We start from the raw sequence: 17,702 nt of genomic DNA on the forward strand, positions 1-17,702 counted from the left end.
GATGCTGGTTTTGCCGTGACAGAGTTTGTCTCTTCTGATTTGCCTGGCACACTAAGCTGAGGCTTTTGGCCAGATGAATCAGCATTTCTTTGAGCAGCTCCAATAAAACGGGGTAGTTGTGTTCGCCGGAAGAAAAAACAAAACAGCAGGAGCTGGCATAACCGGTGAAGAAAATGGCAGTCTCCAATAAGTCTGACAGCTGGAGTTCCTGGAAAGGTTCCTGTATTGATACTTATTGGCATAAAGGTTGAAGGACCACTTATGGGGTTTGGAGCAGAATTCGGAACACCATCAGTCGTACTACTAATTTTAGCAATAGCTCCTTGTACCCAGGCATGCATCTGGGTACTACCTGTAGAGCTTGCAGTTCCACCTTGGGCTCCTGAAGATGGAGTCAATACAAAATTCACAGCTTGAGATGAGAAAAGGCAAGGTTTTAAAAGGTCAGAAGATTAAGGAAGACATAAAAGAAAGAATAAATCTACTCAAATTAGAAAGAGTTGAGCAGGGTACACTCACCCTGAGTTGTAGCAGGAGCGGAAGTACTTTGGCTGGGGCTGGTCACCAAACCAAACTGCCGTAGCAGCATGACTTGCCAGTGTACGGCAAAAACTTGCATAACGTCGCAAACGTGTAATGAAGTGCGATGCTAGATCAAGGACTGCATCAACGTAAACCTGCATTATTATACAGAGGGTTAACAGCTGGTGAACATAATGTAGCACAACTCGAATTGCTTATCAATTGAAAGATTGTTGTAAAAAAAAACCAGGAAAATTGGCAAGGCATTCTGAAAAGTTAACCTGGATGCTAAGAACAAGAGCTGGTTCAACAGCCATTGCTTCAGGGTCAATACCAGATAATGTCTCACCGGATGCTTGCCAAGGCTCTTGCACCAAGGCTGAAGGATTTATCAAAGCTGATTCAATTCCTTTACCAAGCATGTCCAGCAACAACCTCGCTTGCATATCAAGGACCATAGCCCTAACCTCTTGAGCAGTCGTACCTTCTAGTAGCCTACATTTTATTCTGTCCAAATTCTGCAGTGTCCAAACATATATATTACATATATAAAATTAACTAGAGTCCATGTCTGAAGATACTTAACAAGAATAGGTTACGAGCATCCTATCATATGATGCACACCAAAAGGCTAAGGAATTAGCATGAGAATAAACCAACTTACAGGTCCGTATTGTTGCCTATGCTGAGTGGAAGGAAGAGAGTGGAAATCAGCATCCAACACAGCAATGACACTGTTCAAGGAAACTGGAGTAATACGCCATCAGCAAGAGAAAGCAAAGACCAGGACCCAATGAATTATTTCTTGAATCAGCCATATGCATTTAGAGTTTATTTGGCTCCTTCCACTTCTTATTCTAAGAAGATTAACAGGAAAGAAACTAACATAATTAACATCAAATTTTCCAAAGTGGCGTGACCAGCATAATCAGCTGAATGACGTCTTAAAAATACAAAATGTTTATTCATATTTGCTTTAATGGAGAGGCAAGTAGTTCCATCTGCAGATAAAATGAAACAATAGGCTGTTTCCTAAAACACTACATGCACATCATAGTTTAAGTCAAATGCACCAAAAAAACATTCTTTCTCCTCAACATGCAAACTCTGCGCCATTTTGAGGCAGGGGAAAATGACATGAGAATGGCTTCGCTACATTACCTAGAGATACAACTACAAGTTGCCATAAATTCAGGTACAATAGCTTTTCCACGTGAAGAAAAGAGTTGGGCCTTCTTACCAATGCCATCCTCTGCAGCACTCTGTGTACAGCCAACAGCATCCCACCAATCAACTCCCACCAAAAGACTCCACCAAAATCTGCCAACATAGGGTAATATACTAAGATGCAGAGGCACGTTATACACAGAATTAAAAAATCAATTTGCACTCTAAGATACATTCAAATTAAGTTTGTATAAATCACATCTACTCAAACTCTTGTTGCAACCTTGCCAAGATCTATTCAGTTTTTACCTCTCAGCAATAGCCCGCTCCCATGTGGCAGAATTAGCTTTTGCTTGACTACTCGGAACAGGAGGAGGAAGAACCCGAATAATTTTTAATATAGTACAGTCCTTGCTAATATCATGCCAAACAGAAGCTGAACAGCAACTAGTAGAAGAGAAAGCAGGAGCAGCAATGGCAGAGCCAACATTAATCTGGTAGCTATCAACAGCTGTGAAGTTTGCACCAGAGAAAACATGAACCCCACCTCGTAGAAAAGAAACAGCAATCTCACCACCATGAGCAGAATATACAATCCGAGCAAGAGTTCTAATATCACTAGGCAGATCGAAGGGATCAAAACTGACCCTTTTTTTTGCATTCTCAACACCAGATTCAAGAGTACTTTTTCCATCACATACTGCTGGAACTTGTGCTGCTCCAGGACACTTAAACTCGCTAGATGCTGGAATGCATTTAATCACCTTACTCACCCACACTGTTTGCTTAGGTGCTAGCCCACCAAAGTTAGAACTAGGGTTTCCAAATATCTGATGGATCACAACATTCTCAACAGTTGATTCCCAACGTTGAACTCTCCAGCCTGTGACTGAAGGACCCTCGTCAGGATCATAAGGGGACATGTACTGCCCTGCATAAACACCAATTGGTGTTTCAGTAAACAAACAAGGGCTTGGAGGAGAACTTCCCCCAATGCTGCAAAATGTCAAATCAATGCTCAGTTTTGGGGGGCCAATGGGAGAACACTAATAAAGCGACAATAAACTATAGTAACTTTGAACTGGTTTTCCCTTTTTCCCCCCTGAAATCATAACCTCTCCAATAGCTGACTTAGACTGCCTCTTATATAGACATACCATAAACTATAAGATCGTATATCAGTGCTCATGTCTGCATACCATGATCGGCATCTTGATGGCAGCATCACAATGTTAAGGTAAAATATACAATTCAGGTCTCAGAAGCTGATGAATCTAAAGAAGAATCTAAAGGCATTAATAATTACAAATGGGCTGAGTGGCAGTATAGAATCATGAATAATGTTATAAGTGCACTATTAAGACCGTATACAGAAGTGGTGCAAAACCTCAAAGGATTCACTAGGCACTGAGGATATCATTAGTCTTCAGGTTACACCTCCCATCACAGCCTATGCCTCTCCAAAGGAGGTGCTAGCAATTCTTACTTAATGATAATGTAATCTACACAGTTATTGTGATCTCCTTCTCTTCAACCCTGTTGAATCTCTTTTCCTGGTATAAAGGAAGGTACACAAGAACTTGCCAGTTGGGATATATAACATTACAATGGATCAAGCATCAACCACTACCTATTAACGGCAAATTTAAGATGTTTCTTTTATTGTGCTATGGGTGTGTTGACGCACATGAGAACAGGAAACTCTCACCTGCCAACCCAAACATGCTGATACATAGTAATATGAATATGGATAAAGATCTCTATTAGCATTTGTATGTGAGTAAAGCATGGATTCACCACCAAATGTTAATTGATTAATTCTAATTACGGTTTCACAATATATAGCTTCAACTACTGTTTACGAGAATACGAGTAGTCCAAAAAACTGTATCTACATCAATCTGCACCAGAATTTAAGCAGATATTAGAGTAAAAGAATGACTAATTTGCATCAACATCCGAGTAAATACCTTCAACTATCACAACAGATATCACCGAACCACCACGTGTTGGATCAAAGGCAACTGCAGTAACACCAGAACCCCAAGTTGTGGTTGCTGCTGATTGAGCAGCAGCCTCAGGACTGACATATGCAGAAAAGTTTGAAACTGGAGAACAATGAAGTGCAACCATATCACTGTAATCTTGCTCTGTCTGTTTTTTCCCTTGTTTAGCTTCTAATAACAAAAACTCCTGCCAACTAAATAAGTATGCAGCTAACGGGGCAAAACCATCCCAGGAAGGAGGGTTAAGTGATGGTGGAACTTCATTATTCACACTTGACTTTGGGGTCGCTTGGAAACCATTGCCTGGGCCTGGTGTGACTTCCCAGACGACAACAGTTGATGGGTTAACAATGGGAACACCAGCCACATGCATGGCTCCGGAATCTGTAACAATAGCATCAGCAGCCATTATTCCACTAGGCCCAGCTCCCAAAAGACCTTTACTTGTGCAAAACCACTTGGACCGTGCACCAGTCTGATTAGGTGGCCATTGGGACCAGTGGAGCTGAATAGAGCCAGAAGAGAAAACAGAGCAAACACAAAGAAAATTTGGCCAACCAGCTGTCACAAGATACAAAGGAAATTAATTTCAGATAGGAGACTGATCAATGAAGATGCATCAAGGTTAAATGCTGACCATTTTTTAGTTATAGATCATTATCTGAAGTGCAAAGAAAATATGACCAAACAAGTGGCACCAAAATATAATTTAGGAACTTAAGATTGCAATGCTTTCGTCGACCAGGAAATGTAAATTAGCATTCAGGTTCTAAATAAGTTAAATGACTTTTCTTCATCAACACAATAAATACAAACTGTAGTTCTCCAAGTCCAGAAAATATTTTCCTGCAGAAGATTGTTTGAAAAATAAATCACCCTGTCTCGTATGCTGTTTTCCTATCTTTCTTAGTTGGTTTGATTGGGATTGTGTTTGTGGGTTGGGGTGGAGTGGTTAGATCTATTTCCTTACTGTTTCCAGCAAATCGAAGATCAATTGTCCAGAAGTTATAATTAAGGGACAATTTAACATCAAACAAACCGCTTATATGAAACTTAAACGCAGAATACGCTGCACAAAAAGCTTTCCCATTTAAAAAAGATTCTGCCTACAACTAATAACAAATACCAAGTATTTAACAATTTTGACCTCCATACAATGCAAACATGCCAAGTACAAAGTTAGACTAAAGTTTAAAGTGCAAAGTAATTAACAGTGTTCACAACGAAAGCTAGCAACAATGGAAATGCATATAAAGAAAGATGAACCTGGCACATTTGGTTGCTGTGAAAGGAATTTCTCCTCAAACGTAGACTTTGTGGAACCACTGGATCTAGCTGAGAGCCACCTATACTAATTTTATGGCAAACCAAGTCCGCGTAAAAACCTAATATCAAATTCAAAACTTTTTTATTTGGACAATGCAAATTATCAAAAAACTACATACTGGAGAAACTCCTGACAACCACTTCGTAACAACTGCGATATCCTGTCGCCACTCATGTTCCAGCTGCCAGCAACTAGCCTCTTTTACAAGATTTGCTGGTCCCTGGATGATCAAAGAAAGTTAGCCCAATAAGAATAGATGACAGAAAATCCATCTCAGTCAGGATATCTACGGCACTGAATTACAGAACGTAATACTTCAAGTAAAAGGCAATGATATTTCACACTCTAGTTGTAAAGACTGTCATTCTCCCAACTGTAAATTTCAAGACTCAAAGGACTAGCATACCTGGGAAGGCTGAGTCCAAATGGTTATCCGGCCATGGAAATTAGCTATAAGCAGTGCACGGGGACATGAAGTAGGCGACCACTCAATGAACTGAACAGAGTCGCGAGGGGAATCTATCAAAACATCAAGTATCAAAAAGTACTATGAACATATATTTTATCTCAGGATAGAAAAGTAACCAACATCTCTTTCTAGAAGCTAAATAAACATCTGGATGCCAGTACCTCAATCACAGCAGCAAATGACTAGAGGATATCAAAACTCCCACTAATGTGAAAATGAATAATATCTAGTATACCAAATAAGAGGAATACTCATGCTAATGGCGATTCAAGATTAGATTAGCATTATATTGCAACACGATACAAAGTTGCGGATATACCTGCTATAACACTGAAAACTGTACACTCGGTTGGTCGCTCTGGAATTACGATATGTATGGGGATCCAAAATGGAGGGTTGGTAGTTGAACTACACGTAAAAAAATGAATCTCTTAATCATGTGTTAACAACTTTATAAATAGATCAATTCAAAACATGATACAGGTTGAGACCGTGGAGGATCAGAAACCATTTAACACTGAGCATTCAGCATGAGATCATCTACAATGCAACAGTATATAGAGCAGGTAACAGAAATTTAACAATGAGAAACAATGTATTATTAAAGTATGCCCCTAGGATATCTAAGCACCAATAGTATTCCAGACCAATTCAGCCTGGAATGATAACACCATTACAGAGATGCGTTCAATAGTTGTCACAAGATGCTTCATGACGGCATGAACAATGAAAAACTACTACCAACTCCTTACAGGAAAGGTCACAACCAAGTGCAAGATTTCCACATAATATGTGGATTAGAAAGAGAAGGATTCATCCATAAACAAATTTGTCATCTCAGAATTCACAAACTTCAACATAAAATACTGGTGACTCTTCTATTCATTGTTCTCAAATTTGTGGAAATTCAATCCTCATACAGCCATCTAGGTCCCAAAATACAAGAACCAAGTGATATCTTGTATTATGGATCTCAACTAATAAATATTGCAATACAAACAATTTAGAATTATGTGAACTAGTGGGCAGGGACAAATTCAAAACTTCTATGATGCAACTGAGATTCAAAAAAAGGAAGGAAAGAAGTACAGGCTGATGATTCAACCTTGGGATTCTTGCACAAGTTTCTGATGCACAAGCTATGGCATTCAACTTCCCACACCAAGCAACAGCACTACCAGATAACAAAGAAAAATGTCAAGCAGTTAAAGATAAAAAGGCACCAAGTAAAATAAGCCTCAGTAAAACAAAAGAAGGGGCACATTCTAGATAGACCAAAAAGAAAAAATAAATAAATAAAAACCTGAAAAAACAAAATAAGCAGATTTACAGTGCATAAACGCAAAGAAGGATATAACAAACATTTGCCAGGAGAAAAGATATATTCTTCCTTCTAGAAGGATATACATACAGCTAATCAACTGACATTTCAAGGTTGAAAAAACCACTGATAGTAGCTCAAGCCCGTGTTAGTTCAGGTAATGTTCAATAAGAAGAATCCTAAACAATCCCAAGGGGACCCCTCAACCAATTCACTTGCTGGTAAGTGAAAATCAAAAGATTGCCGAATGATATTGTATGCTCTATTTGGCCATTGAACAGAATTATCTGAACAGTATGTCACCCAAAGAAATTGGATTACCAGACCTGGCCACTCGAGTAGACAAAACATCTGCAGTTACATAGTTTTAGTTTAACACGCTAGGAAGAAATGCAATGACAAATATCATCAGTGGATGGTGAACATCAAAGAACAAGATTCCTCCCATCTTGCTATTGCCCAAAAACCACATAAAAGCAGTATTCATCTAGGAATTCGGACTAGCATCTTTTTTTTTCCCCTATAATTCTCACGTTTGTTTCTACATGTTATAACAGTCTATAGATGTCTTCAGCCTTGACCAAAAGTCTTCATGCATTAACAGATGACCCAATTCTCAGACCAAACCATCTATTCAAACTTATATTCTGCAACTTTATTTCACTCCAAAACCCAAATTAGGCAGTGAACGAACGACAAAATAACGATTCCAATATTGCACAATTTTTATGTAAATTTAATATCGAAAGCACACCTAAAAGTGCGGCAGAGCTCCGGCACGCTCATTTTATGCAGCAAATTAGACTTGGGCTGCTTAAGCTTGATGCAGAAAACGGTAGCTGGGTTCACAGAATCCTCCTCCATGGGGTCGTCCACCGAATTCACACCGGCCGCCGCAGAGTCCTTCTCCATCATCACCACGTCCTCTTCCCCTGTGGCAGCGTCGGCTTTTTCCGAAGAATTCTTGGCAGACGAATGAGATCCAGGAGAAGCGGATTCCTCCTCAGATTCCTTAGCACCAGTGGCTGATGCTGGTGCTTGTGGGGGTTGATTAGGAGTGGTATTATTGATAGTATTATTCATTTAGAAAGACTACCAAATGACCAAAAACCCTAATATATATAAAAATTGTATATAGAGAAATAGAGAGAGAGAGAGTGGAGAGGTGGGAAAGTCGCAATTGAAGGCGACAGGAATGACTGTAGTGAGTTAGAAAGAAAGGGGCAGGGATGGATGATTGGAGGATTTGGGCTTTAGGTGGAAAGTGGGGTTAGGGTTTGTTGTCAAGCCAAGTACTGAGGAGATTCCAGGTGGTGTTGGGGTTTTCGCTCTTTCGCTTTTTCGCGCGCGCGCACACACACACTAGCACTTACGTTTGAAGTTCTACGCGTCAAATAATATTTCACTGATTGTCCGGAATCAGACTCTGTAAAATAACTTACAATTCAAGTGCTGCTGGTGATGATGATTGGAGGGATGAACCACCAGTGTGACTCACTGCTTTCTATCGACACTGAGTAACCCACAATTCTCTTCTTCCAGTAGTTAATATATATGTGATGTTGATTTGAGACAGTTACAGATTGGGCCGCCCAAGCACACAACTTTGACCCAAAATGGGCCTCCTAAGCGTTGTAGCCCATATCCTTTCTCAATGGGCTTACTAATTGGGCCATCCCTTAATCTCTTCTTACCTTCAGATGTTTCTTACCGTCACAATAAATCTGCTTTCATACAAGAATAATTTCACCAAAACTCTTAAATTGAAATACCTAATTACTCGTATTTCCACCAAAATTATTTTCAATGTGTTTTTTTCTCCCAACATATTTTCCGACAAAGTTCTGAGGTCTCTGTCAATAGTGGGAACTAAGAAATTGACTTTCTACATAATATATTATAATAATAATAATTGAAGACCAAATCAAAATTGCCACTGTTGACAGGCATGTCGCTGCGTAGACCGGGCGGGTTGTTCTATTGCTTTTCCCTTGAGCTGAAGACAATTTACAGTTAAAAGACGACTAAAAATGTGGCTGAAACTAAAAGCAACTGAGATATTTCGCCAAGGTTGTTCATTTGCTTGTCATATTTTTATTCATCACAAGACTAGGGCTTTTGTTTGGTTGTTCAAATATTCAAAGTTGAAAGTCCTACCCAGAGCGGTAAGAAGGTTGTAATAATGCCAACATGTCTTGCTCAATTAATGAATTATTTGTACAATCCACGTTATTAAAGAGTTTTAAGGTTTGGATTTCGTGTGTATGTGTGTGTAGCCGTCTTCCTGATAATAATAATAATAATAATAATAGTGTCATGATGGCACATATTGTGATTATAATTCATCTGTATATAAAGACAGTGGGCGTCCAATAATTAAATTTGATGCCAAAATCGTCTGTACTGTCATCAAATTCTAAAAGTATAATCATACCATTTGGTACCTCAATTAATAAAAATTACTAAATAAAATTATTCAATGAACTAATAATTTGACAATTGAATGTTAGAGTACTTATAATTTTGGTTGGATTGAACTAATTATATCAAGACCATAACGTAAATAACTATAAATCGTTGATTTGAATGCATCGTATAAGTCAATTATTTCGACTTAACTTTGTTGTAACAAGAAAATAGATGCATTTTTGTGATTTTTGAAAAATAATTATTTATTTATTTTTTTAATAAATATGAGTGGTTCTGATATCAATAAATTTTAATTTCTTATTTTTAAGAATAGTGTATCATATCAAAACTTAATAAAGAAAACCACATAAGTTTAGATCAAATATAAAAATTTAAATAAAATGTGATAATGATTTGTATAACGTATAATCAAATCGATTTTAAAAGTAGATGATTCCGAAAAAAAAAATTTATTTAAATTAAATTTTGTAGAACCAAACAATCAAGTTGCAAGTGCATTAATTAATTATCTTTTTTAATTATATATAGTAAATATATTATATTTATTATATAATTAATTTAAAATTAATCTATTAAAATTTTTTGTTGATAAACATTTAAAACATCGAATAGATGGAAAAGAGAATATATTAAAAAAGAAAAAGGAGGGAGAGCAGGTGGAAATTTTGCAACGTTCGGCGAGGGAAGTGCTGTGCTGGGGAGGAGGTTGGAGACCAAAGTGGGGTAAAAAAGGAAGAAGAGTCGCTATCAAAAATTTTCACGCACTGCACACACTGATATACAAAGGTAAGAACGCAAAGCAAATTTCTCGCGCGAGATATGACTTCTGACTCTTCCTCGCTCTGCTCGATATTCTTCTTCACCGCCATCTCAACCACCACCACTACCACGACTCCGCGAAGTGAGACGACTTCTCGAAGACCTCCCCAGCTGGTATTTTCGAAACGCTTTATTAATTTACGGTTCCTTCCTCTTCATTGCGTCTGACAGCCGATTAGTTTGTGAGTACTATAGTTTTTTACGTTTTCGAGTTTAATTGTCGGATGTATTTTAGATTTTTTTAATTGATGGATCTCAGTTTGTTTGAGCGTGCCGAAGTCCGTGTTAAAATTTGTATGAATTAGGATCAGGCGATCTGAGTGGATGCGCTGACTTGTACTTGACTTTTGTATCTCAACTGGTGATGTTTTCTAGGAATATGCTTTACTTTGTTTGAAGATATCCATACGACTGCACCTATTTAAGATTTTTGATTGCTGTGGTAGAAAGAAATTTTTTCTACCGAACGAGTATTTTATATATCTGGCAATCCTGTTAGATTAAGGTTAGCATGTACGCATTCACGTGTTGATTATGTAAAAACTGAAATGGTTCGTCATAACAAACAATTGTATTTTGCCCCAGTATTACATCTCACCTCTCACATATTGGTTACCGCACCACTGATATTGTGTCTTTAATTATGTAGTATTTAACAAGCTAATTGACGTTTCCACTCACAAGAGCAGACAATACTGCACTTTGTTTGTGGGGTATATGCGTGACGGATTTAGAAGATTGTAAACTTTAGCTTGTTATCATGTGTTCTGATTGTATGCAGGGAGCAGAAAGGTGACCTGGGTATGGATAAGAAAAGAAGGTGATGGCAAATGGATATGTCGTGGTTGGTTTCTGTCCAGATTGAAAAACACTTGAGTTGGATTACTTAATTATTGTCGTGGACCATACAAGACATGGGTTGTAGCTGCTTTGGGGCCTCCACTGTTCGCCAGAAGAGAAGTGATAGGCAGGCTCATCAACCCAAACAAGTCGAAGAAGGTAATCACTTCATTGAGTTGTACTATCGCATTTGGTGCTTTTGCTTTCTGGTTTTTCGTTTTCCCTTCACACTGGTTTGAATGTTTCACCTATTTATCTTTCATGTAATACTGGAACTCTGGAACCATAGATACACTGGTAAAATACTTTCCAGAACTTAGGACTTCATTGCTGACCTTAATGATTATTTTACTGATGCTTCTGATCATATAAGCTTTAGTCATTACGTTAGCAATGCACTCTTATATTTCTGTTGTTAAGTCCTGATATGCTTTTTTTTTCCTCCCTATCCAGGGGCCTTAAGTGCAAAGACAAAAAGTTTCTCATACAATGAATTAAGAGCAGCAACAAACAACTTTCATCGAAGTAACAAAATAGGACGAGGAGGTTTTGGTACAGTTTACAAGGTATTAGTCAATGCTACATTGTTCTTGTGACCTTTACATCATCAATTTAACCTGATATCTCTGTTACATTCTTTCCCAAAGCAGCTACAGACTAAAACCAAGTTTTGTTTTTACTGGACTTCAACATACTCTTCTCCTGGAATTATGATGTGGGAAGGGACGGAGCTTTTATTAAGCTCTAAAAGCTCAATATGAGAGAAAAAATCCAGTCCAATAAATTTTAAGCACTTTGTACCCATGCTTCAAATTATCTAATGATTGGTGTGTCACCTAAATTTAGACATCTGTGACGACATATATATATGAGAGTGCTTCCACAATTGAGTTTAATCAGAAAATGGGTTACAGATTGATCATCTTTCTACAACTTATGCATTTATCATTGAGAATATTGAAGTAGATTAGAGCTTGTATTGAATGTGGAAACAGCTCTCTGTACTGTTTTTCACTAGACTATCAGGTATGTAGGTGTCTTAAGCATTTCTCGACTTTGGAGTAATCTATCTTGTGATACATCGCCTCAAAGATTTGTTAAATTGATGGATATTAATTTTAATTTCTGATGGTCCCAATTGTCCATTAGTGTACTGATCTGTCTTTCATGCAATAGTGTTTCTCTCTATTAACTCCACTGGTGTTGCATAGGGAATTCTTGGAAATGGAACGGAAGTTGCTGTAAAGACACTTTCTGCTGAGTCAAAACAGGGAGTGCGCGAGTTTTTGACTGAGATAGATACCATATCTAATGTCAAACATCCGAACCTCGTTGAGTTGCTTGGTTGCTGTGTCCATGGACCCAACCAGATTTTGGTGTATGAATATTTAGAAAATAACAGCATTGATCGTGCACTATTAGGTATCTTGGTACTGTCCTTAGGAGCTTCAAGCAAGTTAAAAGATCTTTTGTTGTTCAATGGTTGCTGAACAAAATTTTTTTATGTATTTACAGGTTCAAAGAGGTCAATAAAATTGGACTGGAAACAGAGGTCTGTCATTTGCATGGGGACTGCCAGAGGGCTTGCGTATCTTCATGAAGAACTTGTCCCTCACATTGTCCACAGAGACATCAAAGCTAGTAACATACTTCTGGACAAGGACTTTCAACCGAAAATTGGAGACTTTGGATTAGCTAAACTTTTTCCTGATGATATTACTCATATTAGCACAAGAATAGCAGGAACAACGTATGTATCATTTTCTTTCTCTTGATTCTACCCCATCTACATGATATAGAATGGCTCTTACCTCAGCCTTAAGTTGGATCAGATTCTGTTGGACAATTCTGTTAAAAATGGCTCGTAGTATGGTGTTAGATACTCTTCTCAATTTTGAAGCTTGGCTTATATCTTCAGAGATATGTTTGTAAATCTTACCTTGGGTTTGTTCCAAGCAGCGGTTACCTGGCACCTGAGTATGTCTTAGGTGGTCAGTTAACTATGAAGGCAGATGTGTATAGCTTTGGGGTTCTAACACTTGAAATTGTAAGCGGCAAGAGCAGTGCAAACACCAATTATGGAGGAGGCCAGAAGTTGCTAGTCGAATGGGTGGGTAACATCTTCTATTCTCTTTGATAGCCTTAGATATAATCCACCTTGGGGTAACTAAAATGCTACCATGAGTTTGATCTCACTAAAAGTGATGCTAGTCAGTGAGCATGTGGATGACTGGTTATTGAAAGCTTACGCGTTCCATTGCATGCAAATAAGGGATACTTTATTTGCCAGAATTAAGTAAGGAATTGCATGTATGCATATTTACCTTTTGCATGTCCCAGGATTATGGACATATGGATGACATAGTGCATAGTGCAAGACCAAATGGTAGGCTCTCAAATCTTCGGCATGATTTTTGACATGGACTATTCTTTCATCCAAACATAGATTTCTCTCATTTGTCCTGCTCAACACAAAAAAGATAAAAGGAGGAAGCTACTGTAGGTTAAGGTAGTTGGGCATGGTGCAAAAATAGGCAAGTTTAATGAACTTAATATGATGAATGTAGGAATTTGGTTGAAACAATTTGAGAAGAAAATAAAAATATCAACTTTTCAATGGGCTTTAAAACAATTTTCTATGCTTGATAATGAACTACTTTTAGCGCTCGGTTTAATTGCCAAGTTCCATTTTTTGGTAATATCTGTGTAAGATTAGATTCAACATCACTCTCGATCCCCCATTGCCAATCCCCCGGCCCAGCAATGGTCTCCCCAATGTTCTTTGAGGTTCATGACCTGTACTTAGACCATTTACCACTTTATGCTTGCTGCCAACAAAAAGATAAATGAAGACTCAGAACTTTTAGATCTTGATATTCAGTCTTATTTGTGGTTTTTCTCCACTAGTTAATGTTATTTGTTTCTTTGCTTCTTAACCTTTGCTCTGTTTTACTGATGTCAGTGGGTTGCTTCGTAGGCATGGGAGCTTTATGAAGAAGGGAAACTGCTGGATCTGGTTGACCCAGAACTTGAGGACTTCCGGGAGGATGAGGTCCTCAGGTATATGAAAGTGGCCCTCTTCTGCACTCAAGCAAATGCCAGCAGGAGGCCAGCAATGAGCCAAGTCATTCAGATGCTTGCCAAAAATGTACGGCTAAATGAAAAAGAACTCACAGCTCCAGGTTTCTTCGAAGATTCACGAGAAGCAAGTGGTAAACCATCAAAGTATAAGTCATCCGAAACCTCAACTAGCCACCAAATGAGTTCTGTTCCCATCACAATCACTCAGGTGGTCGCAAGATGAGACGAGCCCGAAATGCAGTACTCTTCAAGATGATGTTTTCATCCTCTATGAACCACAGCTTCCTCGAATTTGCATTTAAGCTCCAAAATGGTATGTAGCTGGCATTTTTTACCGGCCTTCAATCTAATGATATTTCTCATGCCTTGTTTATTGAATTCTCAATGATCTGCATTAGATCTTTCCTGCCTCTGGGGGGCATTTTTGGTACATATGTAGAATGGACTATGGAGACATGGATCTGAGAGCTTCCCGTATTCTGTCCTCAAACACATGATTCTGGTTTAATTCTTTCATAGCATATGTAATTATTCATTGGTAAATATTTCATTGGCATTTGTGAATGCTCTCTTCGACAAACCTTCATTTCTAAATTAGGCTGGGTGAAAGGAATAAGGAACTTAAGTGTCAACAGTTTCTGCGCTGGAAGGTAAATACAATTGACAGGCTCAAATAATGTCAAAACAAAAAAAGAAAAGAAAAGATCATTACAGTACCAAGGAATGTTCATCAAACAATCACACAACAACAAAGAATCTCAACTTGTTGGGGCATTAGCTGGGGCAACAGATTCTGCTGCTGTTCCATTCGAAACAGAGTCCATAGCAGCTGCAGCTACGGCCTCTTTCACAGCATTAGATGTTGCATCCGTAGCATTTTTTGCATTTTTCCCATCGTTGTCATCCTTCCCATCCTTAGCGGGAGCAGGTGGGGGTGGTAACATGCAAGCTGGGGGGCTGTGTTTGAGCTTCACCAATATTCCACGCATCCTTGAAAGATCAGTTGGTTTACCAGGTTTGGGCCCTTGGATGACCGTGATAGATGGCTTCTTATCTTGATCCTTCTTCCTTCCCTTCTTCTCAATGTTGGGCACTTCATTAGGAATGAGCTCTGCTATGGCTTTCCAGTACTGTTTATCAGCATCTTCATGGAATTTTTCTTGGCTGGCCACGAATAACTATTCGAAATAGAAATGAATCATTAGATTGTTCTACTAGCTTCGACGATAGAGGTATTAAAACAAATGGATTCTATCAAATGCATAATGCTAAGAAATCCAACCTTTTCTCTCTCTCGGTAGTTAGTCTTGCTAGTCTCTAAATTAAGCTTTCTTTTCTCATAAAAAGCTTGTTTATACGCTTCAGCTTCTTCTATGATTTGGTTTCGCATTTCCTTTTCCCGCTTCTCCTTCTCCTCCAGCCTAATGGCATTTTGCCTGCATTGAGGAACCACAGTGGTGAGAAGAAATTTGGTTATCGACCTATCCCAGACTCAGCCATTCAACCATATACTTAAACCAGGTTTGTTATGTACATTTCAAGCTAGTTTAAATCATTGGAAACAGTCTTACCACAATCTTAGACATACTGTATATATATATATAGTTAGCAATCAAAATAATGTAATTCCACCAAATTCAATAGAGTCTAATCTTATTATTTATGTAGTCCACCCCTGGAATTCTCTTTTCCTACTTTATTCGATTAACATTTTCCTGCAAAGTTTTAAAATGACTCCAATCATCATCAATTACGATAGCGCTCACCTTTCTGATCCTGGGTTTACAATCAAATAATTTCCATCAACTTTGTAACTAGGCCATCTAAGGGCTATCACCACAGCTTCCTTCTTGAAATTATAATCAATTACAATATAATAATTTTACCAACTCTCTGTGAAATTATAACCTATGTACACATTTCATGGAGCCGAGAAGGAAAGGACATGGAATGTGGTTGATGAATTTATAAAATTGGAGGTCATCAGCTGACCATTGCGTTTATATCCATACCAAGGTGTTACACGAGATTCACGCTAGATCTTTAACAAAAATCATCTTTCTTAACAATCCAAGTCAAACGCTGTCATGCAAACTGATCAATGAACAACCTAATAGATTTTAATGTTTGTTCTCGGACGATCCTCCTCGATACTATTCATCCACAGGAAATCGGGTTATCCATGACTTCCCTCCTTAGTACAAAATCAAGCATTATAAGAACAACAGATCCATTTTGCGTCATGGTTCTGAAAGATGAAATTGAAATCCTAGTAAAAAGAAATTCCCAATCAAGTAAAATCAACCAACAAAAAGTCCCACTTGAACATCAGTTAAATACTCACGAAACACAAGTACAATGCAGATCCGACTGTACATGTAAAGACCAAAAACCTCGAAGACCAAAAAACCTAATACAGCTAAAATCTGACCTCCGCCATTCGCGAAAAGCAAATCCTTCTTCTTGCATCTCACTAGGAGGCGGAAGGATCGGTCCGTCCGAGCTGAATATTCCCTCGGAATCTTCCCCGATGTTATAAGACAAACTGCCATTGCCATTGGAGATCGGAAGCAAACCGGATGATCCGAATGGTTGAGGATTCGAGCTGAAACCTAACGGGTCAAGGCTATTCACGTGATCCACTGCCACCTCCTCAGTGTCGCCGTACCCTGGGGTGCAAGCCGCTGCGGAGTGAGGCGGTGTAGGAATTGCCATAGGCAGCGTATCCGCCGTCGTCAAATGGATGCGGCAACGCGTCGCCGTCCATGCTGTACGCATGGTCGAAAGATGCCATCTCTCACCAGGGAACACCGGCTTTTCTTTCTCTCGCATATATAGGAAAGATATTGCATATATATATACATACGTAAGTCTTAAGTGTGCGCCGAACTGATGTGTGTAAATTACCATCCAACGAAAAGTGAAAATATATCACATCTTCTTCTATTAATTGATTCTCTCTCTAATGTTCTTATTTTTCTTTTCCATTTTTTATATTTGAAGTGGAAGGTGTTTGTTGAGTTTACCAAGCAAGCAAATATAAAAGAGAAGAGGACAGGGTTTCTATGTAATTTCATGTGTAAATTTGATTATCAAATCTTCATCCTACTTTTTGTTTCACAAGGACAAGGTCAGATTGTCCTGAATTTGAATTTGAAACACCTCAATCAAGAAGAAAATGGCTATATATAACAACTAACAATTATTACTATTATTATTGTTATATTTTTATTCAATCAAATTTCATCCAACTACTTACTAAGCGCTTTTTATGTAGAACTAAATAGAAAATAATATATATATAGAGTCAAGGGTAAACCATCTCTTCACCTGTACAGATTGAAATGGTTCAAATATTCATTTACTAGCAATTGATATATATGCAAAATATAAAAAATAATATCTGTACATTTATTTATAAATATTATTTTTTAACATTCATTCATAAAGTGCTACTACTATGTGCATAGTTAGTTTATATGTAAATGGAGGGGGGCCTTTTAGTAAAACAATATAAAAACAAGCCAAAATTCTGCTCATACCTTGTTAATAGTATAGATATAAGACAGCCAAGTAATATTTTAGAGAAATAAATTATACGGCCTGCAAGCAATGAGGCAAGTGCAGATCCATTTCACCTTGTTTGCTTAGAGAGAGCAGTTGATTCTTTTCCTTTGCCAAAACAACTGTCCCATCCTTTCACCCTCCTATCACACTACC

The 17,702-nt window shown here is 38.1% G+C and overlaps 3 protein-coding genes and 1 long non-coding RNA gene across 6 annotated transcripts; 1 reads left to right on the forward strand and 3 right to left on the reverse strand.

Annotated features, from left to right (window-relative positions):
- On the reverse strand, positions 22-573 carry LOC110013003. Its single transcript, XR_002288135.1, has 2 exons — positions 520-573; positions 22-382 (listed from the first exon to the last, which is right to left on the reverse strand). It is a non-coding gene; the product is annotated as an uncharacterized LOC110013003 (long non-coding RNA).
- Positions 667-7,895, reverse strand: LOC105175494 (mediator of RNA polymerase II transcription subunit 16). The gene is made up of 12 exons (XM_020698423.1): positions 7,567-7,895; positions 6,597-6,665; positions 5,811-5,899; positions 5,429-5,541; positions 5,141-5,242; positions 4,962-5,046; positions 3,660-4,256; positions 1,999-2,620; positions 1,763-1,842; positions 1,187-1,269; positions 770-1,040; positions 667-677 (listed from the first exon to the last, which is right to left on the reverse strand). The coding sequence occupies exons 1-12, from the start codon at positions 7,893-7,895 to the stop codon at positions 667-669; spliced, it is 2,451 nt and encodes an 816-aa protein (XP_020554082.1).
- On the forward strand, positions 9,912-14,525 carry LOC105175496 (putative serine/threonine-protein kinase). Of its 3 annotated transcripts, none has more exons than XM_020698457.1 (7): positions 9,912-10,175; positions 10,843-11,060; positions 11,355-11,467; positions 12,113-12,323; positions 12,417-12,651; positions 12,861-13,011; positions 13,864-14,001. In XM_020698457.1, exons 2-7 carry the CDS (start codon positions 10,976-10,978, stop codon positions 13,876-13,878), a joined length of 810 nt encoding a protein of 269 aa, XP_020554116.1. In that variant the 5' UTR covers positions 9,912-10,175; positions 10,843-10,975; the 3' UTR covers positions 13,879-14,001. The 3 variants fall into 3 exon arrangements, with proteins under 3 accessions (XP_020554116.1, XP_011096249.1, XP_011096248.1); XM_011097947.2 differs by having other exon boundaries at positions 9,915-10,243; positions 13,879-14,525; XM_011097946.2 differs by having other exon boundaries at positions 9,915-10,175; positions 13,879-14,525.
- Positions 14,323-17,647, reverse strand: LOC105175497 (clathrin light chain 2-like). The gene is made up of 3 exons (XM_011097948.2): positions 16,414-17,647; positions 15,265-15,418; positions 14,323-15,160 (listed from the first exon to the last, which is right to left on the reverse strand). Exons 1-3 carry the CDS (start codon positions 16,890-16,892, stop codon positions 14,741-14,743), a joined length of 1,053 nt encoding a protein of 350 aa, XP_011096250.1. The 5' UTR covers positions 16,893-17,647; the 3' UTR covers positions 14,323-14,740.

The sequence above is a fragment of the Sesamum indicum genome, linkage group LG12 (genome assembly GCF_000512975.1).
Source record: "Sesamum indicum cultivar Zhongzhi No. 13 linkage group LG12, S_indicum_v1.0, whole genome shotgun sequence".
Classification (NCBI taxonomy): Eukaryota; Viridiplantae; Streptophyta; class Magnoliopsida; order Lamiales; family Pedaliaceae; genus Sesamum; species Sesamum indicum.